General features: G+C 41.7%; 1 protein-coding gene across 5 annotated transcripts in view; it reads left to right on the top strand.

Moving 5' to 3' along the window:
- The window catches only part of dennd3a (DENN/MADD domain containing 3a), a 150,111-nt gene that overhangs the window by 43,623 nt on the left and 88,851 nt on the right, over positions 1–17,637 (top strand). For all 5 annotated transcript variants that reach the window (XM_063058629.1, XM_063058622.1, XM_063058601.1 and 2 more), the window contains exon 2: positions 4,431–4,536. In XM_063058629.1, coding sequence (XP_062914699.1) covers positions 4,453–4,536 — 84 coding nt within the window. In that variant the 5' untranslated portion in view covers positions 4,431–4,452. The remainder of the gene's footprint in view (positions 1–4,430; positions 4,537–17,637) is intronic.

Below are 17,637 nucleotides of genomic sequence, written 5' to 3'. Positions count from 1 at the left end.
CAGTAAAATGATAACCATAGTTCCTTTTCTAAAAGTAGACCTTTACACTCCCCTCACTCATTCACCCACTGATATCAGACTTTACAACACTTTCTACCTGATGATTCCGCTGTGCTGCATGTACTTGTTTGAGTATACATCTTTTAAACAGTGGTGCAGTGCTAGCCGGAGCACACCAGAGTGCGTCCGGCGCATCTTTAAGAAAAAAGCCGAAATAAACAAGCTAATTAATTAGGTGCCGCCCAGGGTGATTTGAGTATCTCAGGAACTGCTGGTCTCCTGGGATTTTTACACACAAGAGACTCTGGAGTTTACAAAGAATGGTGCCAGAAACAAAAAAACATGCAGTGAGTGGATTTAACAAGATGTTTTCGCTCACAGAACAGCCACTGTTTTTATGCTGGATAAGTATTAGGCTGACCCTCTGCTCTGCTGCTGAAAGTTGAATCTCTTGCCCTTAAATTGGCAGAAAGCCTTTGCCATTCAGCAATATGGCTTAGGCTTTTCCCAAGGTTCCAGTCTGTGGTGTCATAGTTAATGGAGAGTGGGTGACTTTACTAATTGCCTATACAGTTATTTGACTAAAATACTAGCTAACAAGATGTGGAAGCCCTGGTGACATTGTGTCCTTATTTGGGTTTTGGGAGTGTGTGAATGGCAGGATGGCCTGCCAAACTCACTTGAGCTCAGCAGACTGTGAAAATACTGCCCTGAGGTACCACCGTATAGTGACTTGCTGGTAAGTGGAGGAGGGGCAGTGGGTTGGATGATCCAAGCCTATCTAATTGTTATAGAACATAGAATAGTACAGCACAGTACAGGCCCTTCAGCCCACAATGTTGTGCCGACCCTCAAACCCTGCCTATAAGCCCCCACCTTAAATTCCTCCATCTACCTGTCTAGTAGTCTCTTAAACTTCACTAGTGTATCTGCCTCCACCACTGACTCAGGCAGTGCATTCCACGCACCAACCACTCTCTGAGTAAAAATCCTTCCTCTAGTATCCCCCTTGAACTTCCCACCACTTACCTTAAAGCCATGTCCTCTTGTATTGAGCAGTGGTGCCCTGAGGAAGAAGCACTGGCTATCCACTCTATCTATTCCTCTTAATATCTTGTATGCTTCTATCATGTCTCCTCTCATCCTCCTTCTCTCCAAAGAGTAAAGCCCTAGCTCCCTGTTTAGAAAATAGTCTACACCTTTATTCCTTCTATCAAAGGGTCATTTATCAAAGGTGTTTAAAATTATGAGGGGGATTGATAAAGTTCAAGTGGTTAGACTTTTTCCATTGAGAGTGGGGAAGATTCAGACAAGAGGGCATGGGTTGAGAATTAGAGGACAAAAGTTTAGGGGTAACATGAGGGGGAACTTCTTTACTCAGAGAGTGGTAGCTGTGTGGAATGAGCTTCCAGCAGAAGTGGTTGAGGCAGGTTCGATGTTGTCGTTTAAAGTTAAATTGGATAGATATATGGACAGGAAAGGAATGGAGGGTTATGGGCTGAGTGCAGGTTGGTGGGAATAGGATAGGGTAAGAGTTCGGCACGGACTAGAAGGGCCGAGATGGCCTGTTTCCGTGCTGTAATTGTTATATGGTTAATGCCTATTGTGTGTGAATCACGCTTATCTCCAGTTTATCTCTCTGTCTCTATCTCTGGAGACAGTTTATCTGTCTTGCAACACTGTGTCCGACAGAGTGATCAGCAGCATTGGGGCTCCACAGGGGACTATCTTGTCTCCCTTTCTCTTCACCATTTACACCTCGGACTTCAACTACTGCACGGAGTCTTGTCATCTTCAGAAGTTTTCTGATGACTCTGCCATAGTTGGATGCATCAGCAAGGGAGATGAGGCTGAGTACAGGGCTACGGTAGGAAACTTTGTCACATGGTGTGAGCAGAATTATCTGCAGCTTAATGTGAAAAAGACTAAGGAGCTGGTGGTAGACCTGACGAGAGCTAAGGTACTGGTGACCCCTGTTTCCATCCAGGGGGTCAGTGTGGACATGGTGGAGGATTACAAATACCTGGGGATACGAATTGACAATAAACTGGACTGGTCAAAGAACACTGAGGCTGTCTACAAGAAGGGTCAGAGCCGTCTCTATTTCCTGAGGAGACTGAGGTCCTTGAACATCTGCCGGACGATGCTGAGGATGTTCTATGAGTCTGTGGTGGCCAGTGCGATCATGTTTGCTGTTGTGTGCTGGGGCAGCAGGCTGAGGGTAGCAGACACCAACAGAATCAACAAACTCATTCGTAAGGCCAGTGATGTTGTGGGAATGGAACTGGACTCTCTGACGGTGGTGTCTGAAAAGAGGATGCTGTCCAAGTTGCATGCCATCTTGGACAATGTCTCCCATCCACTACATAATGTACTGGTTGGGCACAGGAGTACATTCAGCGAGAGACTCATTCCACTGAGATGCAGCACAGAGCGTCATAGGAAGTCATTCCTGCCTGTGGCCATCAAACTTTACAACTCCTCCCTTGGAGGGTCAGACACCCTGAGCCATATAGGCTGGTCCTGGACTTGCTTCCTGGTGTAATTTACATATTACTATTGAATTATTTATGGTTTTATTACTATTTATTATTTATGGTGCAACTGTAACGAAAACCAATTTCCCCCGGGATCAATAAAGTATGACTATGTCTATCTACTGAAATCTTTTACAAACCCACTGATTCTCACAGCTACTTGACTATACCTCTTCCCACCCTGTCACTCGTAAAAATGCTATCCCCTTCTCTCAGTTCCTCTGCCTTTGCCACATCTGCTCGCAGGATGAGGCTTTTCATTCCCGAACTAATGAGATGTCCTCCTTCTTCAAAGAAAGGGGCTTTCCTTCTTCCACCATCAACACTGCCCTCATCCGCATCTCTTCCATTTTGTGCACATTTGCCCTCACCCCATTCTCCCTCCACCCCACCAGGGATAGGGTTCCTCTTGTCCTCACCTACCACACCAGTAGCCTCTGTGTCCAGCACATCATTCTTTGTAATTTCCGCCATCTCCAACAGGATTCCACCACCAAGAACATCTTGCCCTATCCCCTCACTTTTGCTTTCTGCAGGGATCGCTCCCTATGTGACTCCCTTGTCCATTCATCCTTCGCCACTGATCTCTGGCCTGGTGTTTATCCTTGCAAGCGAAACGAGTGCCACACCTGCCCCTACTCCTACTCCTCCCTCACTGCCATTCAGGGACCCAAACAGTTCTTCCAGGTGAGGTGTCATCTACTGTATCTGGTACTCCTGGTGTGGCCTCCTGTATATTGGTGAGACCTGACCTAGAATGGGTGACTGCCTCCCCGAGAACCTATGCTCCATCCACCAGAAAAAGTGGGATCTCCCGATGGCCATCCATTTTAATTCTACTTCCCATTCGTATTCTGTCATGTCAATCCATGGCCTCCCCTACTGTTAGGTTAAGGTTGCACTCAGTTTGGAGGAATAACAAATGTTTGGGTAGCCTCCAGCCTGATGGCATGAGCATAGCTTTCTTGAACTACCGGTAGTTGCCCCCCCTTCACCTCATCTCTTTCCCTACCCATAACCTCCCTCTGGTGTACCTATCCTTTCCCTTTCTTTCGTGGTCTTCTTCCCTCTCTTTTCAGATTCCCCATTCTCCAGCCCTTTATCTCTTCCAAATATCAGCTTAGCTGCTCTTTATTTCATCCCTCCCCCCTCCCAGTTTCATCTATCACCTGCCAGCTTCAACTACTTCTTCCCCTCCCCCTATCTTCTTGCTCTAACTTTTCAATCCTGATGAAGGGTCTCGGCTCAAAACATCAACTGTTTGTTCCTATGCCTAGCACGAGAGGACACAGTTTTAAGGCACTTGGAAGTAGGTACAGAGGAGATATCAGAGGTAAGTTTTTTATGCAGAGAGTGGTGAGTGCGTGGAATGGGCTGCCGTCAATGGTGGTGGAGGCGGATACGATAGGGTCTCTTAAGAGACTCCTGGACAGGTATATGGAGCTCAGAAATGTAGAGGGCTATGGGTAATCCTAGGTAATTTCTCATATAAGGACATGTTCAGCACAGCCTTGTGGGCCAAAGGGCCTGTATGGTGCTGTAGGTTTTCTATGTTTCTATTCCGTAGATACCACCTGGCCTGAGTTCCTTCAGAGTTTTGTGTGTGTTGTTTGGATTTCCAGTATTTGCAGATTTTCTCATCTTTGGGTATCTTTTAAGATTCCCATATTTTCATCTTCAATGCTTACAGTGCTTGCTGACTTAGTGATTTTTTTGTTTTGTTTCTTTCTTGGACGTCTGGGAAGGACAGCATTTATTATCAATCTCTAAACTTGATATTATTCTGCCTTTTTGTCTATTTTTAACATGATTTGCAGACAACTTGTTAAAATATTGATTAATTTACTGCTGGATTTAAGTATTTATCTCCGTCTTTCTTCTTGTATAACTTAGGGCCACAGAAGGCAAGTCAGTTATGGCTGATGTTCTACCCAATGGAATATTGGAAATATGTGTCATTGTGGGGGCATCTAATGAAAACCTGAAAGAAGTTTGCCAGGTAAGTTTTTTAAAAAAATTATTTCTGATTATGATTAAGAAAATTAAAATAGGGGCATATAACCTGTTCTAGTCAATGACTATTATAGTTTAATAAACTTAAACTGGAATTGCCTGAGAGTATAAGGATGACTTTCTCTGTGATAATCCAGCCAGCGACCTGCCACAGCCTGTAAGGAGTTTGTACGTTTCTCCGTGCAGTATCTAAATACATTTTAAAATAAATTATGTTTCCCATGACCCTGATGGTCAATATTATGATTTGTGTTCATTTATCAAGATTTCTAACATGGTTTTGAATTCCACTGTTTCACCATAGCCTTCTATTACAGGTTTCCCCCGCCATCCGAAGGTAGAGCGTTCCTATGAAATGGTTCGTAAGCTGGAATGTCATAAAGCTAAGAAGCCATTAAAAGTTATTTACATGGGAAAATTTTGTGAGCGTTCACAGACCCAAAAATAACCTACCAAATCATGCCAAATAACACATAAAACCTAAAATAACAGTAACATATAGTAAAAGCAGGAATGATACGATAAATACACAGCTTATATAAAGTACAAATACTTTTCCACAATCATTGCCTGAACTGTTCTCCGTAGCGAAAATCTCATGCAAGCACCATCGGCAAAAACACGCCACAAACACTCTCCAGTAACCTTTAAGCTATGAAGCTGCCAAATCATACCAAATAACATGTAAAAATACACAGCTGATATAAAGTAGAAATAATGTATGTAGGGTGTAGTATCACTTACCGGAATTGGGAAGGTGCGGAGCGCACTGATGGTGGTGTATTAGACTGAGTCGACGGAGTTTGGGTGGTGCAGTGGCCCCCACCCTCCGGTCAGCGAACCGATACCAATCCGCGAAGCATGCAGTGGTAGCCGGGAGGCACACAGCACATCTTTGAGAAAAAAGCCGAAATAAACATGTTAATTAATTAGGTGCCGCTCGACATGTAATTGTCGGCCCAGATCAGTGCCGATTGCTGATTGGTGGGACACCGGGGTGCCATCTCGTCGTCTCTTTCCATTAAAGCAGGCAGCTCATCTTCTCCTATGACTGCCCGCCTCGATGTCGAAGATCGAGGTTCGTCTTCTGCTGTGGCTGATGTGGAAGGCTTGCTTGACTACTGAGCCTGGCACATTTTTCTATCATACAGTTCTTTGTAAGCACTCAAACCATCCTGCAAATATCCTCTAAACCAACGTACCCTTTCAAAATTAAAGTCGTACTTTATCATTACTCATTCGGTTTCGATTGTTATCCTTTTTTCTTCCAATTGCATCAGCTCTTCATCTATCAGTTCTTGGTCATGGGATGCCAAAACCTCTTCAACATCATCTTCGTCACCTTCCACAAGCCAAACTCACTTTGTATCAATTATATCAAGTAACTCAAATGATAATAACGAGCAAATGAGCCCTACCTTTTCTCAAAATCAAATAAAGGTTCAAAGGTTCGACTTCTAATTTTCTCCAAACTGAGACATAGCCTCACTTGAGAGAACCATTGTGACAAAGTGGGAGCTGATGTATCCTTCCACTTCAACAAATGGCCCTCCTAGCTATCAATGTAACAAATGCAATAACATGTTGGTCAGACACAGAAATACCATGAATATTTTGAGGAACTATTCCAAAAAGCACAGTTAATTTATTAGGTTGTAAATTAATTTTAAGTGCTTTAGAAATTGTTGAGAAAACCGACTTCCAGAACTGTTCCAATATAGAACAAGACCAAAACATATGTGTCAGTGTAGCTATCTCAGTTTTACATCTATCACAATGACTATCAACATTAGGAAAGATTTTAGAAAGTCTCTCCTTTGTCAAATGGTAAGGATGTACAACTTTAAATTGAATCAATGAGTGGCTAGCACAAATTGAAGAAGAGTTAACCAACTTCAATATCCGCATCCAATCCTCCGTCATAAAAGTCAAATTAAGTTTCTTTTCCCAATCCTGTTTAATCTTAGAATAGGTTTTTCTAATGTTAAATCATGGGGGCTTAACGAGGACAATGAGGATACACTGGAGCTATCTTGTCTATGGGAGTTGTAACTTCAGTGATGTAACATTGGAACAAAAGAAAGGCTTTACAACATTTTGGAATGGGAATTTCAATTGATTATGATCATTTTTTTGGTTCACTGTGTGCTGAATGTGTCAGGCTACAGGAGCCCACATGGCTCATGACACCTTATGGCAAAGATCACTTCCAGTCAGTATCTCTCGCTCTTGCTGAGTCAGAGTCTCATGCAGTAACTCTTATTGCTGTTGCTGCTTCTTCAGTTGTTGATTCCTTTTCACTGTGAATGACAGTGGCCAAGTGTGTCTCAGCTAGCAAATGATTCATAGTTATTATCAAAGGATTTTACTTCAGTTGTGATCCTCTAAATCCAAAATTATTGCTGCTATGAAGTCTTCTGTCTCGTCCCACTTTATTTTCTGTTTGTATCAATTTCCATAATTTACTTAGCAGCTGCTTTATTAAGTACACTTCATTAATGCAAATATCTAATCTGCCAATCATATGGCAGCAACTTAATGCATAAAAACATGCAAACATGGTCAAAAGGTTCTGCTTTTGTTCAGGCCAAATGTCAGATTGAGGCAGAAATGTGACCTAAGTCACACTGGCCATGGAATGATTGTTTTGTGCCAAACAGGGTGGTTCGAAACTGGTGATCTCCTGGGACTTTCATGCACAACGACCTCTAGAGTTTATAGAGAATGGTGTGAAAAACAAAAAAAAAGAGCCATTGAGTGGCAGTTCTGTGGGTGAAAATGCCTCGTTAATGAGAGGGGTCAGAGGAGAATGGCTAGACTTGTTCAAGCTGACAGGAATGTGGCATTATTTCAAATAAACATATGTTACAATGATGAATGCACAATATGAACCTTGAAGTGGATGGGCTATGGTAGCAGAAGATCATGAGTGTTCACAGTGTCCACTTAATTAGGTACAATAAGCACCAAAAGTGGCCTCTGAGTGTGTGTGCTATCTGACACCAAGATTAGAAGTTTAATTATTTTGGTCTGAACTTCAGGTTTAAGTTTGTCAATATCTGAATCCGTTACAGGTGTCCCCCGCTTTTCAAACATCCGCTTTACGAAACCTCACTGTTACAAAAGACCTACATTAGTCACCTGTTTTCGCTAACAGGTGTTTTCACTGTTACGAAAAAAGGCAGTGCGCGAAAAAAACAGCGCACGATACAAAGCAATGCGTGCCCCGAGCAGCCAAGCTCCTCCCCCAGAACTGCATTCTAGCCGGCATTGCTTAAACACGTGCCTGTGAGCAACCATTAGCAAGATGAGTTCTAAGGTATCGGAAAAGCCTAAAAGAGCTCGTAAAGCTGTTACACGTAGCGTAAAACTAGACATAATTAAGCGTTTCGAGATAAAGGAAGATGACCTGCTTGCCCTGATGGAAACAGATGACGCTGAGATGACACCCCAGTGTCCCACCACCCCAACTCCTGGGCCGTGGACCGATACATTGCCGCAGAGAATGCAGCGGTAGCTGGGATGCACCCAACACATCTTTAAGAAAAAGGCCAGCACGTAAATGTCGGCCCAGATCAGAGGCGATTGCCGATTGCGTCACCTCTGATCTGGGCTGACATTTACGTGCTGGGCGGCACCTAATAGCTTGTTTATTTCGGCTTTTTTCTTAAAGATGTGCTGGGTGCGTACCACCTACCGCTGCATTCTTCGCGGATTGGTATCAGTCGGCAGCCTGGAGGGTGGGGACCACTGAACCACCCCAACCTCCGATGACTCAGCCTAACACACCATCATCAGTGTGCTTGGCACTGTCTTCCCAATTCCCGTAAGTGATACTACACTGTACATACATTATTTCTACTTTATATAGGCTGTGTATTTTTATGTGTTATTTGGTATGATTTGGCAGTTTCGTAGCTTAAGTGTTACTGGAGAGAGTGTTTCTGCTGAGAGCACTTGCGTGAGATTTTTGCTATGGAGAACAGTGCGGCAATGATTGTAGAAAAGTATTTCTACTTTATATAGGCTGTGTATTTATATCATTTCTGCTTTTACTATATGTTACTGTTATTTTAGGTTTTATGTGTTATTTGGTATGATTTGGTAGGTTATTTTTTGGGTCTGCGAACGCTCACAAATTTTTCCCATATAAATTAATGGTAATTGCTTCTTCACTTTACAACATTCCAGCTTATGAACCATTTCGTAGGAGCATTCTACCTCTGGATGGCGGGGGAAACCTGTACTATATTTCTGGTGGTTTAAACTAGGGATTTAATCAGGTACATGGATATTCATTTCTTTCCCGATATAAAAAGTTTTATGATTTTATGTCCTTTTGACACAAAATTGGCACAGTACAAGAAGTCAGGTGTGGACTTGTGAAGTTATTTCTGTAAGTAAAAGATTTTGCAATTGTGGTTACACTGCGTATCCCAAAGTTAATTCCTATATATAATCAGATTCAATAGTACATACCAGATTATCAGAGTTCTAGTGTAATAATTTTCCTTGCATCATTTATTCTACTTTGGTTAATGTATACTATACAGTTGTTGACAGCAAACAGGAGAAAATCTGCAGATGCTGGAAATCCAAGCGACACACACAAAATGCTGAAGGAACTTCAGGCCAGGCAACACCTATGGAAAAGTGTAAACAATCGACATTTTGGGCCAAGATCCTTCTTCAGGACTCAAACCTGATGAAATTGTTGACAGAATGGTTACTCTTTGTTCAGCCTTAAAGATTTTACAGTATAGGAGCCATGCGTATGTTCTCTATCTGCTTTGTGTTCTGTGATGTGCGTTTATTATGGTCACTAGTCTCATGAGTGGGGGGTGTGGTGAAAACAAAGAGAATAAGTTGCGTATTCTTGCTTATTTCATGTCAGTTTGTAGCTTGAGACTGGCAGTCATATCTTTTGCTGAGATTATGCTCAATATTGCAGAATAATGCTTAGGTTACACTTGGATACACTTTAGTTCATCACTTCAAGATTGTATGTTTGCTAATTCCTCATAAAGGATCAATAAAGGATTTGACTTTTGGAGCAATCATTGAAATTGAGGGCGCTTCTTACAAATATAACAACTCCGTAACAGTCACAATCTAGTGGTAATTGCTTTGCTTTGGTTTGGTTTTGCTGCTACATTCTGTCAGCAAAAGTTTTCGACAGTTATAGCAAATGAACATAAGCATTCAGATGTGGCCGTGCAATTTAGGAGCACCACAGCCTGAAAGAGCTTGTGGCAAGTAACAACATTTTGTTGATTCATGCTGTGTGTCTGGGTTTGAAACAGTTTTGAATGATCATTGTTGCCTTGTCAAGCTGTATAGTGATGTTTACCTGATAGTTTGACCACTTGGTTCTGTTGAAAAGTGAAGAATTGAATTGTTTCCATTGTTGAAAGCTGAATCGAATTTGTCATCGTTTTTTCTGGTTTGCTCACTTGGAGAACAACTTGAATCCAGTTGGAAGCAGCAATCTTGAAGCAAGGTTAAGAGAGAAATTAACAAACATGCAATGACGAAGATCAGTTTATTGGAGGAAATGAAAATATTTAAAAAGCCTCAGACCAGGCTGTGACTACATAGAAAGATGATGAGTTATATATGTGCTGAAGACAGCGTGTCTAGTGTACATGCAGCTGGTTCTGTTGCTTGCAGATTGACCCGTGTGTCTGATAGCACATTGGCATGCATTAAAATTGAGGCTGATTTAGTTGAGTTACACACAAGACAACAGGTATTGAGGGATAAACATGCTTTGGAAGAAAAAAATGGAACAGCTTTGGAGAAGCCAGGAAGAACGGGCAGAATAGCTTCTAAGAAATCAGGAACAGATGGAAAAGCAACTTTGAAGGAAGATGGAGCAGCTTAAGTTGCAGACGGAAAATTGCCAGAGTTAAGGTTCAAGGACCTCAAGTGCTATGGGTGCTAAACATGCTCCAGCAGAGTAGTTCTCTGGTGAGAGTTCAATGTTGACATTGAACAGAGAAAATCCAGCATATTCAGCCTGTACCAAGGAGGCATTCTGAACCTATGCCATATCCAATATGTGTTTTGGAGGACATTAATTTACTGTATGGAGACACGAGTGTTTCAGATGATAAAAGTCCAAATGTCGCACTGGATACCAGAAGGACACGAAAAATAGTAACAAGCATAGTGATGCAACAATAAGGCATTGCATCTATGCTTAAAAGGGAGATTCAAATCTTTGGTGATATAAGACATGCATGAGTTGAACATGTCTGCTAATATGAGGATTGTCATTTATAAATTGTCTGGTGAACTTTGGGGAAAATGGAGATCAGTCGTTGTTGACATAATTGAAAGGCAAGTAAAAATTGCTATACCCCCAGCATTTGGGGGAAAAATACAATGTTATATCATCAGCAGTAAGTAAAGGTGTGAACAAAACTAGATCACAAATTTGTTCTCAAATCAAAGGAAGCAGCTTTGTCACTACTGTGGTTATTGTGGAAAGTGAAGCTGAAACTGAGCCTGGAACTGGTGAAAAGGGTGCAGTTTGAAACCAGCCATGAATGAAGCAAACAGCAGCGACTACTGCCCTAGTGTCTAATGGTCTTACGAGGTCTAGTGATCATGATGATAAAGTTCCTATAATTCCAGTTCAGGTGAATTCTAAGAAGAGTAACAAGACAGTGGTTACTTATGCTTTCCTAGATTAAAGAAGTACAGCAGTGTTCTGCACAGTGAAATTCATGAACAAGATCAACCTAACAGGAAGAGGAACACACATTCTCTGATGCACCAAAGGTCGGGAGAATGTTCTGAGTAATTACATCATTTCTGCTTTGGAAGTGGCCGTCTTGGATAGTGAAAACTATTGTGAACTGCCTAACATCAATACACAGGAACCTGCACCTGTCTACAAAGGGAACATTGCTCGTCAGAGAGATATTCAGGAAGGGTCTCACCTGAAGTGTATTCATTTGCTGGAAATTGATTCAGAAATTGAGCTGTTGATAAGGGTGAATGTGTCCAAGGCATTGAGCTTTTGCAAGTGATTCACAGTATTAGTGGTGGACCTTATGCAATCAGAAAAATGCTGGATTGAACTGTTAATGGATCATTGAAAGGAGTCCTTGATAGTGGAAAAGACCACACTCGGCCAGAGTGGACAGTTAATGGGATTTCAGTTTGGCATTTAACTGAGATTTGGCAGCATTAATTCAAGACATTTTCCAGAATCCAGTCAAGAGGGGTGATCTGGTTTGGCAGGAGAATACCACCAGCAGGATAGACTGCTTACCAAAAGAAGACATTTTTGTGAATGTTGAGATTTCATGTCTTCTGTGTCTTGGTAGCATGCAGTTGTAATTATTCTAGTAGAATAATTAAGGGGCTGGAATGTAGGAGCCATGCATCTGTTTCCTATCTGCTTTGTATTTTCTTTTGCTCATTTATTATGTTCGTTATGGTAACTAGTCTTTATAAGTGGGGACGTGGTAAAAGCGAAGGGAATAAGTTACGTATTCTTGTTTATTTCGTGGCAGTTTATTGCTTGGGACTGGTGGAAGTCATATCTTTTGCTGGAATAGCACTGAATAATGCTTAGTTTACGCTTGGGTATGTGGAAGTTCTTCACCAAGATTGTATGCTTGCTAATTGCAAGTGAAGGAGCGAATTAAAGGATTCAACTTTTAGAGCAAGCGTTGGAGCAGGGGGTGCATACAACTCTGTAATGGTCGCAGGCTAGCACCAATTGTTTTTTTTTCTGTTTTGGTTTAATTTTGCCACTACACACAGATTCTACATTTAACTTTCCCATGTGACTTTTTTGGTACAGATCTAGGGATGATTATTTCAGTGGTGTTTTGCAATGTGCTGATTCCTACATTTGTGACTGTGTGACTAGACAAAGCTCAAATATCATCTATAAATTTGCTGATGGCACCACTTGTTGGCAGAATCTCAGATGGCGACAAGTGGCAGTCAAGAGCAAAATGGATCAGCTGGTCGAGTGGTGTTACACTCAGTATTAGCGAGACCAAGAAATCGGTTGTAGTCTTCAGGAAAGGAGAGTTGGGAGAACACACACCAGTCCTTATTGAGGAGTCATCAGAGGAAAGGGGGAGCAAGTTCAAGTTCAAGTTCGTGGGCATTCACGTTTCAGAGTATCTACCCTGAATTTTGAGTCATTCTTGAAGAGGGTTCGTTGGTGGCTGGCCTTCATTAGGAATTTGAGGAAATCTGGTGTGTCACCAAAGACTCTAGCCAATTTCTACAGATATACTGTGGAGAGCACTCTGACTGGTTGCATTACCACTTGGTATAGAGCCACCAATGCACAGGATCGTGAAGCTGCAGTGAGTAAAAGATCCAGCCAGCTCTGTCACTGGCACAATCCTCCCCACAATCAAAGAAATCTTCAAAAGGTGGGTCCTCAAGAAGGTGGCATCAATCATTAAGGACCCTCATCATCCGTGACATTCCCTCTTTTTAATGGGGAATAGGAACAGCTTCTTCTCTGGCATCAGATTTCTGAATAGTCCATGAATGCTACCTCACTATTCCACTTTTTTCTATTTATTTTATATTCTCTTGCATTCTACAGTTGCCACAAAGCAACATATTTCACATGGTATTAAACCTGATTCTGAAAAATAAATCTCCCTTCTTTCGCTGTACTAAAGCTAAATTGCCATTGCATCCTTCTTTTCCTTTCCCAGAGATGGCATTTTTTGTCAGGAGGACATGTGAAGTACAGCTCATTTGGGTATTTTCCGACTTCAGTCACTCTCCCCAATGACATCTGATGACCTTCAGCTGTCATGATCTCCATCCACATGAGTTCCAAGATAAATGCCAGAGCTTTGTCCATTTTTATCCACAGAAATTGAAATAAAAATTTCCTCTGTGTTGACTGTTCTAAGCAATCAAAGCTACACAAATCTGGTTAAATTAACAACTTGTGTATTGATAACATTTTCATATGGCACCTTGGCATGTTTGACTCTTCAAGTATATCTTCTGAAGGTGTGGGATTGATACTGGTAGTGATACTACTGTAAAATAAAACCTCTTCCTCTTTTTTTTTACATTCAGTTAACTTATGTTGGTTCCTTTTGCTGTCTCTTGCTTGTGAGGTTCATATTGTTTCATCTGATTGATTTTACCTTTTTGGATAGTTGCTCAAAATAAACCATTGAGCTGGCTTTTCCCACAATACTGTACAAAATCTTACACTGCAGTCCAAATACTCCTCCCAATGTGTAATTCCTCCTTACTATCTTGTGTTCTGGTGCCTAATCATTCCTAAGGTTTATTTAGTTCTAAGTCTTTTCATTGGCTCTGATTTCTTTGCCAATATTCCCTGCAGCTTGTTTATAAGTATTCTTGAACTATCTTTTCAGTTCCCTTTTTTTCCATCCTCCAGTTAGACTAAGTGCATTTGAGAGTTAGAGTAAGAAATGTACTAGATGACTCTGCATTTAATGAGCTGAATATCCTGTTTTATGGGATTTTATTCCCTGATGTTTATCAACGCAAAGGGCATGATGGTATTCTGTTCAGGTGATCATTTTATGGCTCTCTTGATTTATTCATGTGCTTGATAATTCCTGGAGATTATGGATTACGAACCAAATGCCTCTTGTCCCTTTCTTTCAATAGCCAACCATAACCAAGCTACATGCCATACTTGCTTCATAAGGTGACTTGATCTGATTTTACAATCCTCTCTGGTCTCCATCTTAGAAAAGGCCTGCACCACTAAGATCATGGCAGTGGTTGTCTGGAAGGCCCTTAATCCACTTAGTAAAGTGACTCAACAATACTAGACTATTTATCTCTCCAGCTGGAAGTTCGAAAAGATCCAATGAAATCTATCTGTTGCTGCTTTCAGGGTCATTCAGGTCTTTGTGTTGGGAAGTTCTTTCCTCTTTTGTGCGTCTGGATCATGCATTGCACAGATAAAATAACTATGATAAAAATCCTCCACATCATCTTTCTGATAGAGCTAGCAGCCCACTTTCATCTGCATTGGATGCTCTGCCCAGTCTGGTAGGTACTTGTCAGAGCAAGTCCTTTTTCTGGCCTGTGCCTATCACCCATTTATTGTCCTTGAAAGCATCCTTTTGTTTAAATACACACTTTAGGTCTTCCAGAGAATCCATTTTCCAGTTGGTCTAACTCTTCTCAAAAGAGGTGGTCGCTGACTTTCATGATTCCCCCGGTTGTCATTCTGCCATTCTTCCCACTGGATCCCAAGGCACTGCATGTTTTTATCAAACTTACTTACCCACCTTCCTGCTATCTTCCCATTTTGGCTCTGCATTGCCTTCAGCTTCTTGCAGTTTTTTTTTTGTGCTCTCTCAAAAATTGTTCTCCATCTAATGATTTCTCACCCCCACCCCATCGCCCAAGAACCAGAAGTTCGGCCAAGGAATTACAGATAAGCATAATTGACGAGAAGGTATTTGGAAGCAGGAGTTGCATGTTACTGCACGTGCTACAGTAGCCATTTCTTATTCCTGTGCCTCAAACACAGAACTCTTTGTTTTTAAAACTGTTTAGTAATACCCAAAATGGTTTATTTACTTTAATTTTATTTAGAGATACAGCATGGAACAGGCCCTTTAGGCCCATTGAGCCGCACCACCCAGCAACCCATCAATTTAATCCTAGCCTAATCACAATGACCAATTAACCAACTGACCAGTAAGTCTTTGCACTGTGGGTGGATGTTCTACAAGTCTGTGGTGGCCAGTGCTATCATGTTTGCTGTTGTGTGTTGGGGCAGCATGCTGAGCGGAGCAGACACCAACAGAATCAACAAACTCATTCGTAAGGCCAGTGATGTTGTGGGGATGGAACTGGACTCTCTGACGGTGGTGTCTGAAAAGAGGGTGCTGTCTAAGTTGCATGCCATCTTGGACAATGTCTCCCATCCACTACATAATGTACTGGGTGGGCACAGGAGTACATTCAACCAGAGACTCATTCCACCGAGATGCAACACAGAGCGTCATAGGAAGTCATTCCTGCCTGTGGCCATCAAACTTTACAACTCCTCCCTTGGAGGGTCAGACACCCTGAGCCAATAGGCTGGTCCTGGACTTATTTCATAATTTACTGGCATAATTTACATATTACTATTTAACTATTTATGGTTTTATTACTATTTATTATTTATGGTGCAACTGTAACGAAAACCAATTTCCCCCGGGATCAATAAATTATGACTATGACTATGAAACTGAAGAACCCAGAAGAAATCCATCTGCAGATGGGAGAATGTACAAACATTCTTACAGAGGATGCTGGAATTGAAGTCTGAATTCTTGACACCCTATGCTGTAATTGTGCACACTAATCGTTACACTGCTGTGGCATCCTATTAAGACCTGATCAATAGCTTTTGCAGTTGTACGCTGTGAAAATAAATCTTGTGCAGGTTGTATTGTTCTTTGACCTGGAATAATATGTAATTTCTTTTCAAATGTATTGAAAACTTTCTGACAAAGGTAGGTGGAGAGATAGGTAGTGTTGAGGAAGCAGGGAGTCTGCAGAAGGACTTGTACAGATTAGGAGAATGGGCAAAGATGTGGTGGATGGAATATAGTGCAGGATAGCATACGTCATGTACTTTGGTAGAAGGAATAAAGGCATAGACTATTTTCTAAACTGGAGCAAATTCAGAAATCAGATGTTCAAAGGCACTTGGAGTCCTAAAGGTTAACTTGCAGGCTCAGTTATTGATAAGGAATGCTAAGGCAATGTTAGCATTCATTTTGAGAAGACGAGAATATACTGTAAAAGGAAGGATGCAGTCCTGGATAGGACTGTAGTCTAGTGTAGTTTTTGTGTTTTTTCTTACGTAGTTCAGTGTAGTTTTTGTATTGTTTCATGTAACACCATAGTCCTGGAAAATGTCTCATTTTTACTATGTTCTGTACCAGCAGTTATGGTGAAATGTCAATAAAAAGTGACTTGACTTGATGTAATGCAGTAGTCATTATAACGCATTGGTCAGATCACATTTGCAATATGGTGAGTAGTTGTGCACCCCTTATCTAAGAAAGGATGTGTTGGCGTGAGAGAGGGTCCAGAGAAGGCTCATGAGAATGATCCCAGTAGTAAAAGGGCTAATGTATGAGGAGTGTTTGATGGCTTCAGGCCTGTACTTGCTGAATTTAAAAGAATGTGTAGCGTTCTCATTGAAACCTAGATTGAGTGGACACGGAGAGAATGTTTCCTCTAGTAGGGGAGTCTAGGTCCAAAGGGCACAGTCTAAGAAAAGAGGTACATCCATTTAAAACAGAGATGAGGACCAATTTCTTTCACCAAAGGGTAGTGTATCTGTGGAGTTCATTGCCATAGACGGCTGTGCAGGCCAAGTCATTGGGTATATTTAAGGTGGAGTTTGATAAGTTCTTGATTAATCAGGGCATCAAAGGTTACAGGGAGAAGGCAGGAGAATGGGGTTGAGGGGAATAATAAACCAGCCATGATAAAATGGCTGGCAAATGATAGGCTGAATGGCCCAATTCTGCTCCTTGGTCTTATGGTTATTTCCTTCCACATTCATAAAGAGGAATTAATAGGATGGTGCGTGGCCAAGTGGTTAAGGTGTTGGTCTAGTGATCTGAAGGTCGCGAGTTCGAGCCTCAGCTGAGGCAACGTGTTGTGTCCTTGAGCAAGGCACTTAACCACACATTGCTCTACAACGACACCAGTGCCAAGCTGTATCGGCCTTAATGCCCTTCCCTTGGACAACGGTGGCATGGAGAGGGGAGACTTGCAGCACAGGCAACTGCCAGTCTTCCATACAACCTTGCCCAGTCCTGCCAAGGCGCAAGACTAACGGATGCCTATAATAGGATGGTGGAGTAAGCTCGATGGGCTGACTAGCCCAATTCTGCTCCTACAGTATGTGTTTATGGTGTTATGGTTTAGGTAGGTAACTTTGTTTAGGTAACTGGCAAATAAACGATCAAAGAGGAGTTCATGGATGTTTATGAAAGAGAATAAATTGCAGTGAAAAAGTATATGGGTATGGGAATAATTTGGGAGCCTTCATGGACCCAATGAGCTGAATTGTTTTCTTAAGCTG

This window comes from Mobula hypostoma, chromosome 1 (assembly GCF_963921235.1).
Source record: "Mobula hypostoma chromosome 1, sMobHyp1.1, whole genome shotgun sequence".
NCBI lineage: Eukaryota > Metazoa > Chordata > Chondrichthyes > Myliobatiformes > Myliobatidae > Mobula > Mobula hypostoma.
The sequence above is the reverse complement of the archived record's forward strand: the minus strand, read 5'-3'. Positions and strand labels throughout refer to the sequence as shown.